General features: G+C 33.8%; 3 protein-coding genes across 3 annotated transcripts; 1 reads left to right on the top strand and 2 right to left on the bottom strand.

The window, feature by feature from the left end:
* Positions 1-3637: 3637 nt before the first annotated feature.
* On the bottom strand, positions 3638-8441 carry LOC105648258 (ZIP metal ion transporter family). The gene is made up of 12 exons (XM_012234581.4): positions 7909-8441; positions 7437-7495; positions 7015-7107; positions 6799-6888; positions 6609-6687; positions 6387-6442; positions 5700-5756; positions 5572-5612; positions 4802-4869; positions 4652-4708; positions 4453-4570; positions 3638-3957 (listed from the first exon to the last, which is right to left on the bottom strand). The coding sequence occupies exons 1-12, from the start codon at positions 7970-7972 to the stop codon at positions 3912-3914; spliced, it is 828 nt and encodes a 275-aa protein (XP_012089971.1). The 5' UTR covers positions 7973-8441; the 3' UTR covers positions 3638-3911.
* A 154-nt stretch (positions 8442-8595) lies between these two features.
* Positions 8596-9928, top strand: G1 (transmembrane protein G1P-related 1). The gene has a single exon (XM_012234580.4). It carries the CDS (start codon positions 8817-8819, stop codon positions 9603-9605), a length of 789 nt encoding a protein of 262 aa, XP_012089970.1. The 5' UTR covers positions 8596-8816; the 3' UTR covers positions 9606-9928.
* A 2425-nt stretch (positions 9929-12353) lies between these two features.
* NEK5 (Serine/Threonine kinase catalytic domain protein) lies at positions 12354-15540 on the bottom strand. Its single transcript, XM_012234579.4, has 13 exons — positions 14958-15540; positions 14797-14863; positions 14584-14649; positions 14436-14482; positions 14304-14349; positions 14108-14188; positions 13985-14027; positions 13855-13904; positions 13686-13767; positions 13539-13588; positions 13381-13454; positions 13232-13283; positions 12354-13140 (listed from the first exon to the last, which is right to left on the bottom strand). The coding sequence occupies exons 1-13, from the start codon at positions 15074-15076 to the stop codon at positions 12421-12423; spliced, it is 1497 nt and encodes a 498-aa protein (XP_012089969.1). The 5' UTR covers positions 15077-15540; the 3' UTR covers positions 12354-12420.
* Between the last annotated feature and the right edge of the window lie 538 nt (positions 15541-16078).

Raw genomic sequence — 16078 nt, 5'->3', positions numbered from 1 at the left:
ACTACTCTTCTTTTCCATCTTTCACTTTTCACCTTTCTCCTTCTCTTATCCTTTTCTTTTTTCTTTTATGTCGTATGCCTAATTAAAGCACAGTAGCTTCTAAAATTATTTTTAAAATTATAAAATTTTTAACTTTGAACCCTAATTAAAATTAAATTAAATTATCAAGTTTTGGTCAACAAGAAACAAGAATTTTATATTTATTAATTAGGTTAAACCACTTGATTTATAATACAAAAAACATTATAATGTCGGTGGCCTTGGTTGCCTTATTTTATTTATTTATTTTTCTCCATGCACTTGAATAATTGATGAAAGGATTCCCCGGAAAATTTTAGTTGTAAAATCTGGATTTTAGGTAAACGTTACAGATAAGGTAAGAGTTGAAAATTTAGGGTTATTTTACGAGACCGAAACCTAAAAATACGTGAATAAATTAAAATAAAAGAACATCTTTCACACCAAACATATTGAAAATAAATTTTTATTTTAATAATGATATTTCTAAATATTCATTAAGTAAAAAAAAAAAGAAGAAATAAATGGATCGATTTTTCATGTACGAGTCATCTGTATATTAGGCGTAAATAAGTATTATCTTTTTATATACATGTATATAGATAAATGAATATAAAAGAGGTGAATTATTCACCAACCTAAAGAATGAAATTAATGTAATAATAAATAATTACATGTGATTCCCATAAAATTACAAATTTCGATTAATGAAGGCCACGTGAACAATTCTATATTCGATAGCAACAAAAGAGATGTTGAAAGAAAAAACTTTTCAAGATTCATGCCTCCAAATAGATATATATTTTTTTATTTTTCAAAATGAAATTACTAGAAAAAATATTTTATCTTAGCAAAATGTATTATATATTGCATGCACAATAATCTGTGCTCAAATATGGGAAGCAGCTAAAATTATGAAGAACAGAACTTATATAATTATATATTAATTAATTATCAATAATTTAATTTGTTTTAGTATGATACTATATTTAATTATTCTTAAAAGCTATGAAACTATGAAAAATGGACAGTCACAATACCAAGACTCATGTAAAATGTATTTGGACTTGTTCAATCCAAATGGTCGACAGAAAGTAGACCAAAGTATATAGTCTAATTCCTAAATGGATATACATTAATTATTATCATTATTTAATTGTTATTGTTGTTGGAATGTACGTAAAATATTTTTAGGTAAAAAAATTGTTTGTTTTGAGACTATTTTATTTTCTTTTTTCACATATATTCGGATTAATAATCTAATAATCAATTATCTATTTTATATTAACTACAAACTTAAATACTGCTGGTCACTAATGATTGAGGATTTTTATCAATTTAATAAGAATTACTCGATTGTTCCAAAATATATATATAAATTGTTTAATATTTTTATACGAGAATTAAAGAAACAATTAATTTTTCTAAATTAATTGAAATTTAATTAAAATTTACACTAATGCGTCGTATAAGAGTAGAATACGTTAGAATTTTCATTTAATTATATATATATAAATATAATTTTGGTTATCTGAGGTAACGTTGGTTTGGTTGAGATGTGATAAAATTGCAATGAAGGAGGGGACATGAGCATGCCAGAAATCTTCTTGAAAGCATATAAAGCCCTATTCACATTCCAGCATGAAGGAGACAAAATTTGTCTCTATCTACTCTTCTCTCTCATTCTGCAATTTCTCACAAATAGTCCATATTCTTGTCTTTAAATAAATCTCAAAACTACAGTAAACCAAAACCAGCTTGAATTTGAGGAACATGAATACTGGTCTTTTTCTGATATATTCAAGATTTTGGGAAAGGAAATTTAACAAGAAAGTCATTTCTAAAGAAATAATAATAATAATAATAATAATAATAAAAGATAAAAGAAAATGATTTCTTTAAAAAAAAAAGAGAAAGAAAGGGTAATTAAAATTCTTCCTTTTGGACTTCTCTCTGTCTGAATGTCATTGTATATGCCATATTCTTGCCTTTGGATGTTTATGGAGATTGCCTAATTGAGTCTTATTATTGTAGTGGAGTGGAATATGTATGGACAAAAGCTTGAGATAGAAGAAAGAAATCATATATAATGGATTGTCTATTTGGTTGCATGTGTGTGAGAGAGAGAGAGAGGCTTTATTCATTTATTATTATTATTATTTTTTTAATTATGGAAAGCAACATAGCTAAGAAAAGGAAATTCTTTAAAAAGGCAATTTAAACTTAGTTGCTTATTTGAATATTTGATAATTTTTATCTTTCGTTTTCCAGAGCAATGTATCGCTTTCAGAAGGTTAAAGAGTACTAATTAATTTTAACTAATCGAGATAAAAAATCATTTAATAAAGTTAAAAATATTTTACTATAATTTATGTGATTTGATTTCTTTTTTGTTTATTATACAAAAAATTTTAAACGAAAGATAAAAGTAGATAAATGAAGTACTATATATTGTCTCATAATATTTATTACATTTAAAATTTTATATCATTTAAGAAAATTATTAAATTTGTTACAATAAATTATTGAGTAAATTGACTATATTACCCTTAATTTAATATATCCAAACACTAAATAATTACTGGCAGTATATAAAAATAAATATGAAAAAAAAATTATTACTCTTTAAAACCACAAATGTGATAAATATTTTGAAATAATTTATTTTATCAGACATGACAAGTATTATGGAATGGAGGTAGTAATAAATGAAATTTGACGAGAATTGGGATTAGTTTTTCTGTTAGGTCTGTAGAGGGTACAGTAAATGAAATTTGAAAACTAATGAGTGATTAAAGATGAGTAATTAAGTTGCTCATGTTCCCAATAAAGCTTTGCATGAAACTTTGTCTTTCCTTTCTTTCTCCTTTAGTTGATGCTTTATTAAGTGAAGGTCTCTTTTTCTCCCTCTTCTACCATTTGCCCCTTTCTCTCATTCAACTTTGACATATCCAATCAAAAGCTCACTTTTGCTAAATGAATGCAAAATAGGACTGGACAGTGAACGCCTTTAATCCCATGAATCTCTTCATGAGATCTTTGTTTCCCATATTACTCGTTTCAAATTTTGCATTTCCCAGATCCTGTAATGATGGTTTCAACTGTAAATATCAAAGGAAAAGCAAAAGAGAGTTAAAAAAAAAAAAAATAGAAGAAGAAAAGACAATCCCCAAATTTAACTCATCTTCCCTTTCCCCAGAAAAACAGACACAATCAAAGTGACAATTCAACAAATTTCAAATCTCAGGTAAAGGTTAAATTCCCAAAAATGTGTTAGTGCTCAATACAGGGTTTAAAAGGTTATTACACTACATGCCATAGCATGCAGGGCACAGAAGTTATTGTCCAACACTCCTAACTCTGCCCTTTCTCATTTCCTTGCTTTCTTTTTAACGTTGTAATGATTAATCTCTGTAAAAAGCTAAATTTTAGATTCGTTAGAATGTTTAAATTTTATAAAAAGTCCGCTCAACCTCTAAAAGCTAAATTACTTAGCTAGCATATATAAAATTTTGACTTTGACTTGGTCAAAATGCTAGACTTGGATTCTTCAATTTTATCGGAACAGAGCTTTACGTTGCCTAACAAACACACAATTTCAAACCTCATGGTCAGAAGCTAAGAAACGTAAATGACATTTAATTTTATTAAAGATAAAAAGATCCATTTTTTTTTTCTCTGCGCTTGACTACGGACTACCACCTTCCCCAAATCCCTTACATTTTCCCGTTTTAAAGAACGAAAAGAAGTAAATTGGTTGGCATCGATTAATGATAAAAAGCACCCAAATTTTGAGGACATCCCTGCCTTCTTAGCCTTCCAGTGAGATGAAATCGCATCAGGTCCCAATTCGAATGCTGTTGCTTTAGAATGTATAACATTGTGGTTGATGGTTATAAACTCATCTCCTCAGGTAAGCTGATTTCGAGAAAATATAGACTGCAGAACCAGTAAAGGTAATATAGATAAGATGATGGTAGTCAAGGCATTGGACAAAGAACAGAAAATTTGAACAAAGTAGATTTTTGTTTCATATAAGATTTACTATCTCAATATTCCCATAGAATGACTAGTTTAGGTGATCGTTTAATAAAATGGCTTGTGAAAATAAGTTACCTAAATTGACCGATTCTTTTCAAAATTTCAAATTAATGTTCAAGAAAAAAAAAAAGATTTTGTGAATTTAAGCAAAATAGAATGAAAATCTGATCTATTCTCGTTTTCTAAAAAGAAGTTTTTAAAAAAGGGAAAAGCAAAACAAAACAAAAGAACAAGCAGGACCCAATAAGAAGCCTTTTTTTCTCCTTTCTCTTTGGGGTTGGGAAATTGAATAGCAGCCAATTGTCTTATAACAGATATAGGCAGGGAACTGCATTAAACAGAAGCTTTATGGTTGATTCTTGAAACAGCAGTACATGTGATGAGTTTTATTACCTTGCTGACATAAAAGCCATCCCAAGGAATACAGCCTTAACGGCTTGCTTCTGCCCAGCATAATCAAAAGCCAATGGCAGCATTTCATGCAAGGTTAGGAAAGCCATAACTCCACCGACTGCAAATTTAAATCAATCAGTGCAGAGAAATTAATTAAGTAATTTTCACTAAACAATTGAGATGCGCAGGTAGTGCGAACCTGATCCTAATAGACCCTCAAGAATTTCAGGACTCAAGCTGCTTGGAAATAGATATGCTGTGATTATGGGAAAAGACATTCTCAATACATATAATACAAAAAGCATATCTACAGCTTGGCATTAAATGCAACAAATAGTTGTCGACGTACCTACAAGTACCACACCAAGTGGTTCAGCAAGACCAGAAAGTGTTGCCAATTTGAATGCCTGCCACTTGCTGAGTATTTATCAAACCAATCCGTTAGCTATCTTCTTAATATAAAAAATCCTAATCTATTGAAATGGATGCACAAAATGGCTAGGTTAGCAGATAACTAGCAGGGGAAGAACATTGCAGCAACATAACATGGGCCATTAATAGATCTCGCCACCCTCATCACTTATCAATGTGATAGTGTTGAAGCCAAAAACAACTGCAAATATACACCAGAGTATACCACATTAACAACACAATGAACATGCAATAACTACACGAAATTACTAATGGAGTTCTGCCTTTCCTTGGGATGAATAGTGGGAGAAAAAGGAATACTACCCATAATTTATAACACCAATATGGCCACTATAACCAGTACTGTCAGTATCCACAATACCACATAGATCCTATAAAAATTTTTAGCATTTGGCCACAAACGTCATTTCCACAAAGAAAAGAGCTGTTGTACTGACCTAAATCTCAACCTCCACACATTCCAGCACCATATCTGCCAACAATAATCATCTTCAGCGTTCCAAAAACCTATATTTGCTAAGTCTGGATGTCAACATAACATGTTATTGGCCTGATTTGATCTCCACAATTTCACATTCTAATTTCCACTAAAATACCAATTAGCATGCTATCACATGATGCTTTTTATAGGAGACTCATCAGTACTTTATAAGGATAAACTTCAACAGTCTCTCCAGATATTCTTACCTTTGAGTAGCAAAATAAACAGGCAGTGCAACAGCAACACCCTGCACAAATTAACAAAATTATCCATTTATTTGTTATCCATAAGAAGATCACTTGTTTGTTCAAAGAAGGGATTTGAAAAATTGTACCTCAGGGATGTTGTGCAAAGCAATGGCCAAGGCCAAATTAAGACCAACACGTAGGCCCTGTAAAAGGAAGCAAATTTCATAACAGCATAAATGAGTTGTGCACGAATAAGTATAAATGTTTTTGGCTCTGAAGAGCAGAACTTTAAAAGAGTCAGCATTGATGCTAGTTAATTGCATATAATTAGAAATTTGTACACATGAACTGTAATAAATTTCCACTAAAACCATGTGAAATCAATTCAATGACTCTTGGAACTATGAACTATTTTGGTGAAGTTTGGTTAATAGTTACAATGTAGAAAGAATAATTATGGCACATGAAAATCAAATCTTGGTAGAGCCAGGTTGGAAAACCATAATGGCGGTCAGAAAAGTAATACATATGGTCCTTCAAGAATATGAAATGACAAGCTTCCAATCTAGAAATTGAAACAAACTACTTCTTGGCATTGAAAAATTACAATGAAATATAAATAGCAGACAGGAAGATCTTCACTTCATAACCAACATAAATGCCTAGTAAAGTACTTAATAACTGGAAGATGCTAAATGAACACCCTAAAACAATCAAAAGTAAAAGGATGCTAGACTTTAATCCTCAAGACTATATTTCAGTCAAAGTGAACACTGTCATAACTTAAAACATATACAGAATTCAAAAAGCAATCTGGATAAGGCCAAGGCTACCTTAACAGAACCAAGGAAAACTGCCATTCCCTCTGGAAAATTGTGCAAGCTTATGCCTGAAATCACAAGCAAGAAAATTCCACCTAGTCAGACCACTTTATGAATGCATTTCTAGTAATATATATAATCAAATGAATTTCTAGTTTACACATCACAATAGAAATTATATTACATTATGCTACATCCCATAAGATAATAAAATCAGAGACAAGGAAATCATACCTATAGCTGTAATAATCCCACTGAAAAAAACTTGGCGACGATGCTTTTTCATGATGTCCTTTCCTCCATCCCCATTTGTCTGCTCCAAAGCACAACATCAAATCATCAATCATCTCCGTAGATAATGAATCAGCCAACATCAGCTTGAGTAACAGAATGCTTAAGGAAAATGAGAGAAGATAATATAAACCTTTTTACTTTTAACATCTGAACCCGGAATAACTGTTGGTTCAGGGATAAACTTTGCAACAATAGCGAAGAATAAAACTCCTCCGAAAAACTGTTCCATTGAGAAATTAAAATAAAAAATAAAAACTGAGATAAATAAATGACGTCTAAAAAGAAATTATTATTACAACAAGACCAACTAGAATTAGGATTCAAACAATTGAATGACGTTACTGACCCATAGGTTGCCTTTTAAGAAGCCAATTGCGTTGATAGCATTATGAGCCAGATCTAGGAATGATATGCTCAACATTAGGCCTGCAGCAAAACCCTGCACAAAAAAGGTATAGACATATATGCAGCAATCAATTATCAAGCTTATATCATCAATGGTTACTCAATTCTTTAGTCAGTCTCATGGCATTCTTTAATGATTAAACATACACTGATGAAGAAATTCCAAACAAGCAAATTTGTTACGATATGATAAGCAATAAAACGTGAGCAATAATGCAAAACAAGAACCTAATCAGCACCTATCCATTCAAGATTAGTACTGCAATCATAAGTGGCTTTCTTTCTTTTTATGAAGAAATAGAGAAAGGAAAAAGAAACCAGCTTTTTAGATCAGATGTAGAGGGTTCGACCACCCAAAATCACCTGTAATAGTCCAAGCATCTTCAAATTGGGCGCCTGATTTAAAACGACAAAAAGTGCACCTGTTTCATAACACAAATATTACAATTAAATTACAGAACAAGAACTAACCTTGAACGAGGCTCATCTAATTGGAGAATTACAAAGCAAGCAGAAATAAGTACCCAAAAAAGTTCAGAGTCCTGGTCTGGATAAAGAGCTATCATTTAATGTCAAAGCTTTGCAGATTCATCCCATATTGACATATGCATGCTTGTATTATGTTTTGGAGCATTATGTTTAAAACACAAAATGTAAATGGACTTCTTAAAAGAAAAGAGCAATAATAGAATCTCAACTAGCCAATAGAGTGTCAAAAAGGCTGTTAATTCAGAAAGCTTACATTACCTCATTTTTTATCCTCTACGAGGCTAGCAAACAAAATTTTTGAACTAAACCAACAATTAAATCAAAAAACAAGAATTTTGAAACATACCAATAGAAGTGCTTAATCCACCCACAAGAGAGAGAGCAAGTGCTACAACCACTTGAGAATCCATCGACTTAGCTCTCGGTTTCTTTCAAGGCAGATAAAAACGCGAAAATGGCGTAGTTTGATGGTAAGACGACAAATTGATTAAATTTGAAGGTTGTAGTAAACAAAAAAAAGGTGTATCTGTAGCAGTGAGCGAGAAGAGAAGAGAATACAGTTAGTGGCCGATGGAAGAAAGGGATGGTTTGATAGGGACGTCCAAGGAATCCAATCTAGGTCTGCTTCTGGTTCTGGCTATGGCACATATGGCAGGTGATGGATGATCGCTTTCCTTCCTCTCCGGTATTATACCTAACTTTCTGCTGTAATTTAATCTCCGAATGACTTAACGGAGATGGTGTCTGTTTCGCTCCATAAAGCATTTGAAGGGTTACTACTTTCCAAGTGGACGTGGATCATGCCGTGACCCGAACCTGCAATTGTAAGAAGACTAGATAAACGGCATGTCGTTCGAAGGTCACTAATATCCGATCGTTTCGTAAAATTACATGGGTCTTGTCCGGCCAACAGATCAGTTTTCTTAAATGAAAGCAAGCGGTCGTTCGATGGAAACTTTTTTCCGTTTGTCACGACGTTAATTTGTTTATAAATGGCAAAAAGATCGTTAATATTTCCATGTAAACAATCGACTGGGGACAACTCGCTTGTACCTTGGTTACAATTTTTAAGAATAAAACGATAGGGCGTTTTGTACGTTGATAATTATAATTTATGCCTCGGTCTTCCTGCGATTTTCAATTGGCCGCCATAATATCCGCCTCCTTCACAAAAACCCCACAAAGAAAAACCCTTTAATAACTACTTTTTGCACTTTCTCTGAAATTTTCTCCAACTTTCCCGAGAAAAAAAACATGGCCTTTCGCTCCTCCCTACTACGCCTCAGATCCCATCTCCTCCGCTCCACTACCACGATTAATGCCAGCAGGCTGTTCCACTTGAATTCTCCAATTCTTTCAACAATAAAATCAGAACGCTTGATTCTCTCCCCTGTTTCAGATCTCCGCACAATCTCTACCGAATTTCCTTCACTTTTCGGTCCTCGATTCTTCTCCACCGTTCGCCGTCAGCCCACCCGGTCAAAGACCGTCGACATAGGGGCCCGAGCCCGTCAACTCCAAACTCGCCGCCTATGGACATACGCTTTAACGTTCAGTTGCATCGCGGGTTTTATCGTTATCGTTCTAAACAACTTTCAAGACCAATTAGTCTTTTATGTGACGCCAACAGATGCAATGGAAAAATACAAAGAAAATCCACAAAAGAACAAATTCAGATTAGGTGGTTTAGTTCTCGAAGGAAGTGTAGTTCAACCTGCTTCTTCACCAGAAATGGAGTTTGTGATTACAGATTTGATCACTGATATTTTAGTAAGGTATCAGGGATCGCTACCGGACTTGTTTAGAGAAGGACATTCCGTGGTCGTGGAAGGGTTTGTGAAACCATTCACAGAGGAATTAAAGAAGGAGGTCGGCGCAAAGAGCGTTTCAGGGAAAGCGAGGAGCATAGACTGTTACTTTTCGGCTACAGAGGTTTTAGCTAAGCATGACGAGAAGTATATGCCTAAAGAGGTGGCAGCAGCAATTGAGAAGAATAAGAAATTAATTGAGGCTGGCGAAGAAATTAAAGAGGAAGCTGGGTGAACTAAACTAATTGGTAAGCTTCCAATTTTGATTAATGATAGTTGAAGGCAATGGATTAATGGATACCCATTTTTTTTATTGTAATGCTTTGTCTGAAGTCACACATTTATATGAAGGAGGAGAGAGAGGTCATAATTGGGTGCTTATAGAAATTGTTCTTATAATTTTTTAGGTCAAAGATACACAATTGATTTTATGGAGAGATAATTGGACCATTTGGCATCTACATTTCGTGTTTCTGATGTTGTAATCCCATATTCATTCATGAACTGACATTGCAGTTAATTTAGAAATGAATAATTCTTCCAATTAATAGCCATAAAGATTTTTAGTGGGTGTGACTCTGTTGTTGACTAATTTTTGCAGTATTTCCTGGTTGAAATTATTTAAATTTTGCTATAGTTGTTTGATGAAGATGATTTGGCATTTTTGTTGTTAATGGTAATTTTTGCTAATGATGTGTAGATGATTTGAAAAGTGAAATGTATTGATAAAGGATGATTAGGGATACATTTGATGGATTTTCAGATTAATTTTTGTTTTGTACTGGGGAAAAGGTTCTATATGAAGAACTTAAGGGTTAAGGCTCTTGGTTAATTGTGATTTTGTATTTCCTTTTTGCAGTTTCCACTCAGTTCTTCCTATATATTCATATATTGACTTGTATTCTTAGTCTTTCTTTTATCTTCTTGAGGCAGAACTGTGGTGTTAATAGATAGGCACATTCTTTTGGCCAATAAAAAGCAAGACTTCGTTTTAAAAAAGTAAACTAACAACATTTCAAGCTTAGCCAGTTTCAAAGGAGCAAGTAAAATTAAACTATCAACAGAGTTATGCTTCACCTGTGTCTACTTTGATATTGTTAATTGTCTACAGTTTTGAACTTCAGTGACATCAAGAAAAGGAAAGTTCAACTTCTTTCATATTTTTGCCCCTTTTCTTCCTTTCCATCTTTTTTAGCCTATGCTGTTTTCTATTATGAATCTATCCAAACAATGGTTTTCCTTGGAAGCGTGTCACTTTTGATAAGATTTGGAGTGGCATCTCCAAAATTGCTATCTAGAAACATCAGAGCAAGAAGCAGAAGAGTACCTAGTGTAAAACAGTGTCTCGTGACGAGTTCCTTATAACCTTCAACTCTTTTTGAGTATTTTGTAGGGAATCACCTCACTGTAGGTTCTGCTGTCCTTGTAATGCGTGGTGGTTATTAAGTGAATTTCATGTAGTGTAGATGGCTGGCTTTTCATAATATGCAGAATGTTGAGTATTAGTTATCCATTGAAGGGTTTTGCCACTGTGTGTGCTTCTGCTGGGTAAGATGATTTCAATTGATTGGCTCTGTATGGTTGAAAGTCCCAAAAAGGGAGGATGCATATTCACACTTATTTAATTTTTGAGAATAAAAAAAAATTATTATTCAAACTTATTTATTTGAATAAAGTATAGAGTTTATTCCAACATGTTTGACCTTGTGAATTATGTTTATAATTTTAAAATTTAAATAATCTTATAAAATTCTGCGATTAAATCTTGCAAGAACATGATTCCCTCAAAAATTTTTTTTTAAAAAAAAAAAGGAGGAAAAATCTCTCAAGGACATGAACATATAATAGAATAGCATAGTTCTTCTTCATTGTATACAAGACAATAATTATCATCACACCTCCCTAACCAAAGATTAGGGCTAACTCCGCTCTCCACTCTCGTCTCTCTCAAAAGAAAAAAACAGAGAAAAAAAGAAAAAATCTAATGCCAAAGAAGCGCAGTGATAGAAATTAACAGTTCAGAGCAAATGCAGCCAACAGAAGATGTCACTAGAAATCCAGCTCCAGCGTCTATTCCCGGTAATGGTGACGGTGACGGTGACAGCTTAGTGCTCTGCTCGGTGACTCCCGTTACAGATAAAAACACCGAGACCACAACCGCACAGAAGAACATAATGGTTTCGAAATTGCTAACTTGCGCCATTTCTTCTACGGACGATGAAAAGAGAGATTTTAGCTACAGAGGGGGAGTTTTAGATTTTTCGTGTGCCCAAGTAATGACGACGAGGATTTTATTTATAGGCGGGTGCGTCTTTTAAAAAGATAATTAATTACCTAAATAGTTAAATTGAATTGAATACTAATTTGTGATTAATTTTTCTAATTAATTTGCAACGTTTTGGTTTGGTGGGAGCCACTACTACTGGAGTGAAGACGGGACAGGACAACTTTCTATTTCATTTCTTTGTGCGCAGCGTAGTAATTATGGTCCCCAACGCAACGTCTCTCTAGCTATTGACTCAAGTGATAAGTTTTCGGTGTTACATACATACAATTCAGCTAATGCGACGGTCCATGATTGAATGATCAACTTAGCATGATGAATCCGCAATTTTCTGGAATAAATAGGAGGCTGATGATAATTGTTCAGTGGAATTAATTATGGTAATACGATTTTTTTTCAGTTAATATCTAGCCGTTGTGGACCTACTACTATCGCCATCTTATATCTCCTTATCAAGTACCAAGAGCAAGTCGTTTCTTGTTTGGTAAACGACCATTGTCGACGCTGAGCGCTTCGTTTTACCAAACAAACATGAAAATGACGACGGCAACCGAAGCCGCTTACCATCCAATGCGCTCTTGGTATCGTTTTGATGACTAATCTACTGAATGTCATGAAATATGACGGTTTTTTGGTTAACTTTCTGGTCAGAACAGTTCAAATATAACTCCTTAGTCCTTACTGTACATAGTCACAAAGAAAGAGAAATGAACTTGAGAATTTGATATCTAACAAGCTATTTTACTTTATCAGATTGAATTTGAATTTAGCCACTGCTATTCTTTTGGTTCATTAGGCTCTTTGTTAACCAGATTGCTGTTTCCCTTGACGACACAACTTCTTCTCCAAATGGCCTCAAAACTCCCGATAGTTCCTCAAATCTTTCCTGTCTAAGCAAACTTGCACAAATCTCAAGTAGAGATTCCAGAGCTTCTGCTCTTCGTAAGCTCTGTGGATCCCATTCAATTCTTGTTTCTTCCCCATTAACAAACGTTAATGTGCTCATTGATGATATGTCACTAGAAGCTCCATGTGTTTCTTGATTATTTTCTTTACTTGTTTGCTTCTTGTTCCTTTTCGACTCTGATGCCTTCTTGCGAGCAGAAAGAAATGTATTTCTAGTTTGTACTATTTTGGAATGCTCAAAAGCCAACTCTTGCTTTGGATCTTCATGGCGAGTGATAGTCCTTATTAAGCTTTCTATGGTGATTTCCGAATTTCCACTGTCAATTTGGTCTGCAGTGCTGTGTAAATCGTTTGCTGAGAGCTTTGGTGCAGGAGAATAAATTTTTGCTTGCGGAATACATGCATGCTCTTTTAATGGGATTGGCTTCTTATCTTTATCTTTCTTGTGAATATTTGACTTTTTAAACAGTAGAATTTCTTTGCAGCCACGTTCAGACTTTACTGGGAGAAAGACTGGAGAGAGATTGTGGCATTGAGCGAGATAAGGTTGTAGAATGGGGTGTCTTAGTAATTCTGCAGCCTAAAACATGGTGAAATGTAAATACAAGCACAAGTTCTTGTCTTGACTAAGAGAAAGACTGAGAAAATGGAACTGAACAAAATAGACTCACTGTAGGTCTGTGTTCTGGATTTTTCCTTAACATGGTTTTGATTAATTGTTTTCTGCAGGCAGAAAGAAAGACACCTGATCAGATACACTTTTGTTGTTATTATTTAATTTCTGTTTGGTTACGACTCTAATTGAACATATATTACTTACAATTGAGACGAATACATAGTTGGGAGAGGAGAAATAGAGGAACGGTTTATCTTATTAACGAGACCAGCCATATCCTGTTATTCAAGATTGATAAACTTATTAAATCCCTTTTTTTTTTCTTCTTCTTCTGAGAAATGTTATTCAAAGGTAGAACTTACAGGAGCTCTAAATGCAGGTTGATGTGCAGCTATCTCAAACATGCAGCAACCTGTCAAAATAATAACAAAATGTCATTCCATGAAAAAAATCCACAGTAGCTAGATACCCCACAATACCATGAAATAGCATCAGAAGGTTATTATGACCTAGAGACCAAATGTCTGATTTGTAGCCATAGGGTATGTCAGCAAGAAGTTCTGGGCACATGTAGTTTGGAGTGCCCACAATCTACAGCAATTAGCATATCCTAAATAAGCAGTCAGATTTTGCCAAAAAAGTTAAAAGTTCAAATTCATAATGTAGTTTTTATCTTACTGTAGATGCAAGATCTTCTTTGTTCAGCAATTTTGCAAGTCCAAAGTCACCTGGAAATATAACGTGAGATAACAAAAATATTCCAGTACGATTAAAATCAATCCACTGCAAAAGATTTCCATGTTCTCACCAAGCCGGATTTCGTTTTCTTTTGTAAGGAAGATATTTGAGCACTGAAATTGGAAAACAGAGTTATTTCAGCTTCATATCATGGCTAAGTTCACTTGAATTGAAAAAAGCTGCAGGTTCTTACTTTCAAATCCCTGTGAAGAACACGATTTGAGTGGAGATAGTCCACAGCCAGCAACAGTTGGGTTAGCCATCGGCAGAGTTTCTAAAGGAGAAAAGAATAAAATTTAGCATTATTAGATGGGAAGAAAAAAGACTTGTATTAGAAATTTGCTACATTAAAGAGCTCCAGTTTCTTACTGGTACTCCGTGTCCCTTACCTCTTCAGGAAAATATGTTCCTCTAGCTTTCTTTATCACATGAGCCCTGTATCATCAATATAATAGGTATCATTGACAATATATTTCTGTAGTCTAGCATCTTAAAAGGTTAAATTCGTTGTATTTACTTACATATCTCCTCCCTCGCAGTAACTTGTCACAATGCATATATAGCACTCCTGCAAAACAAGCATATAAGCAAAAAGTTGTGACAGTAATTTTCACGGGCAATGGTTTCTCTTGATTATATTCGTTCCTAAGTTCAAGTAAACAAGATTACCTTTTCCACCCATGCTTCTTTATAGTTAACTATGTATGGGTTATTCAGCTTTGCTATTAAATTCATCTGCAACAGAAAAGTTCGAACTGTTATTTATAAAATTTAACTGCAAGATACTAATTATCTCAGATTACTCCGAATTAAAACAGTTTTGTCATTCTCAGGTTGAAATATTATTAAGGGAATGGTAGGGAAAATGGTCTAGGGACTAACCTCTTGATGTGCTGCGAGCTTAAACTTTTCTGTTTGTTTAGCTAAACGAATCTTCTTCAACACATACCTACAGAACACAGAACATAATCATTTATGCTTATAATTTAAATTGGAACCCTCAGAATATGAGTCTGAAGAAATTGAGCAGAGACTTCTTTTACCTCTTATTTTCAAACTTACGAAGAACAAGAAATGCAGCTCCAAAAGTTCCTCTTCCAATCTGTTCTATGACTTCATAATCATCCATCTTTGATACCATTTCTTTGTTCTTAGCCTCCATGTGAGCTCTTCAAAGCTCAAGAAAGTTTTTATGCTATATTTTTGCAGGTCACTGCAAGCTTTACACTACATATCAAGCAAGGCATGCATTAAATGGCTACGAACACCATTAATTGAATCCATACGAGCAATGTCACGGTAAAATTTATGTGATGCAGAGATCTTATACAGAACAGTACTCATGCAGAAATCATGAAGGCATGTAACAATAAATCTTGTTACATTTACTCCTATGACTACATAGAAAAAAAAGATCTGAAATAAGAAATATTCTTGGAATTGGCAAAGCTCGAGAAAAATGTGAAAGGTTGAAAATTTATAAATTGAAGGAGAGTGATAAAGCAAGAAAATGTAAGGAATATAAAAATTCAAATGGAGGATAGGAAATTTGAGAGAAAACTGCAAAAGCAAGCAAAGGAGAAAAGAAAAAAAGTTCCTGTGACAAGTGTGCCAACCACAGTTTTAAAATAGAAAAGGAAAGCTTTACTTGCATTTTGGGATTCCAAGAGTATGATCATATCATACCATTACAACCAAGTGGTTGGTATGTCACTATCTCCTTAACTGAAAATTTCTTCAATTTTTATTGACCTTTCAACAGCCATAATTTTTTCTGGCAAAAATAATATTTTCTTGGAGCAAAACATAATTTATAATTGATTCGAATCACAAGTAGGTTATACACGGGATATAGAAAAGTCTTTCCCGTAAGTTTGAGGGACAACGAGAAGAATTGAGCCTCATATTCTGTAATAACTCACTGCCACGTGAATCAAAATCTGAACAAAAAGAGAGTACCGTGAGAGCCCAAATTTTGGAGGGTATGCCTCAGTAATTTTGGAAACTCACAGTCTCATTTACCGCGATAAATAACTTTCACAGTTTCACTTTAACGCCTAATCAATCCACCGTCATATAACCACATAGGTGGATGACTATTGGCCCGTGAAGTTTGCATCCCCTGAAATTGGCCGATCTGTTATTTAACCACCATCTGAAGGGC

This window comes from Jatropha curcas, chromosome 10, assembly GCF_041381405.1.
Source record: "Jatropha curcas cultivar XTBG-Jc1 chromosome 10, XTBG_Jcur_1.0, whole genome shotgun sequence".
Taxonomy (NCBI): Eukaryota; Viridiplantae; Streptophyta; class Magnoliopsida; order Malpighiales; family Euphorbiaceae; genus Jatropha; species Jatropha curcas.
This window is presented reverse-complemented; position numbering and strand designations above follow the sequence as displayed.

Coding starts and splice junctions, on each gene's coding strand:
- G1 (XM_012234580.4), top strand. CDS start 8,817: ATGGCCTTTCGCTCCTCCCTACTACGCCTCAGATCCCATCTCCTCCGC.
- LOC105648258 (XM_012234581.4), bottom strand. CDS start 7,972: ATGGATTCTCAAGTGGTTGTAGCACTTGCTCTCTCTCTTGTGGGTGGA. Junction 5,757..6,386: donor TTTTCCTTGGTTCTGTTAAG/GTAGCCTTGGCC, acceptor TTCCTTTTACAG/GGCCTACGTGTTGGTCTTAA. Junction 4,571..4,651: donor TGAGGGTCTATTAGGATCAG/GTTCGCACTACC, acceptor TTAAATTTGCAG/TCGGTGGAGTTATGGCTTTC.
- NEK5 (XM_012234579.4), bottom strand. CDS start 15,076: ATGGAGGCTAAGAACAAAGAAATGGTATCAAAGATGGATGATTATGAA. Junction 14,189..14,303: donor GAACATATTTTCCTGAAGAG/GTAAGGGACACG, acceptor TTTCTCCTTTAG/AAACTCTGCCGATGGCTAAC. Junction 13,284..13,380: donor ACTATGTATTCGTCTCAATT/GTAAGTAATATA, acceptor TTCTGCCTGCAG/AAAACAATTAATCAAAACCA.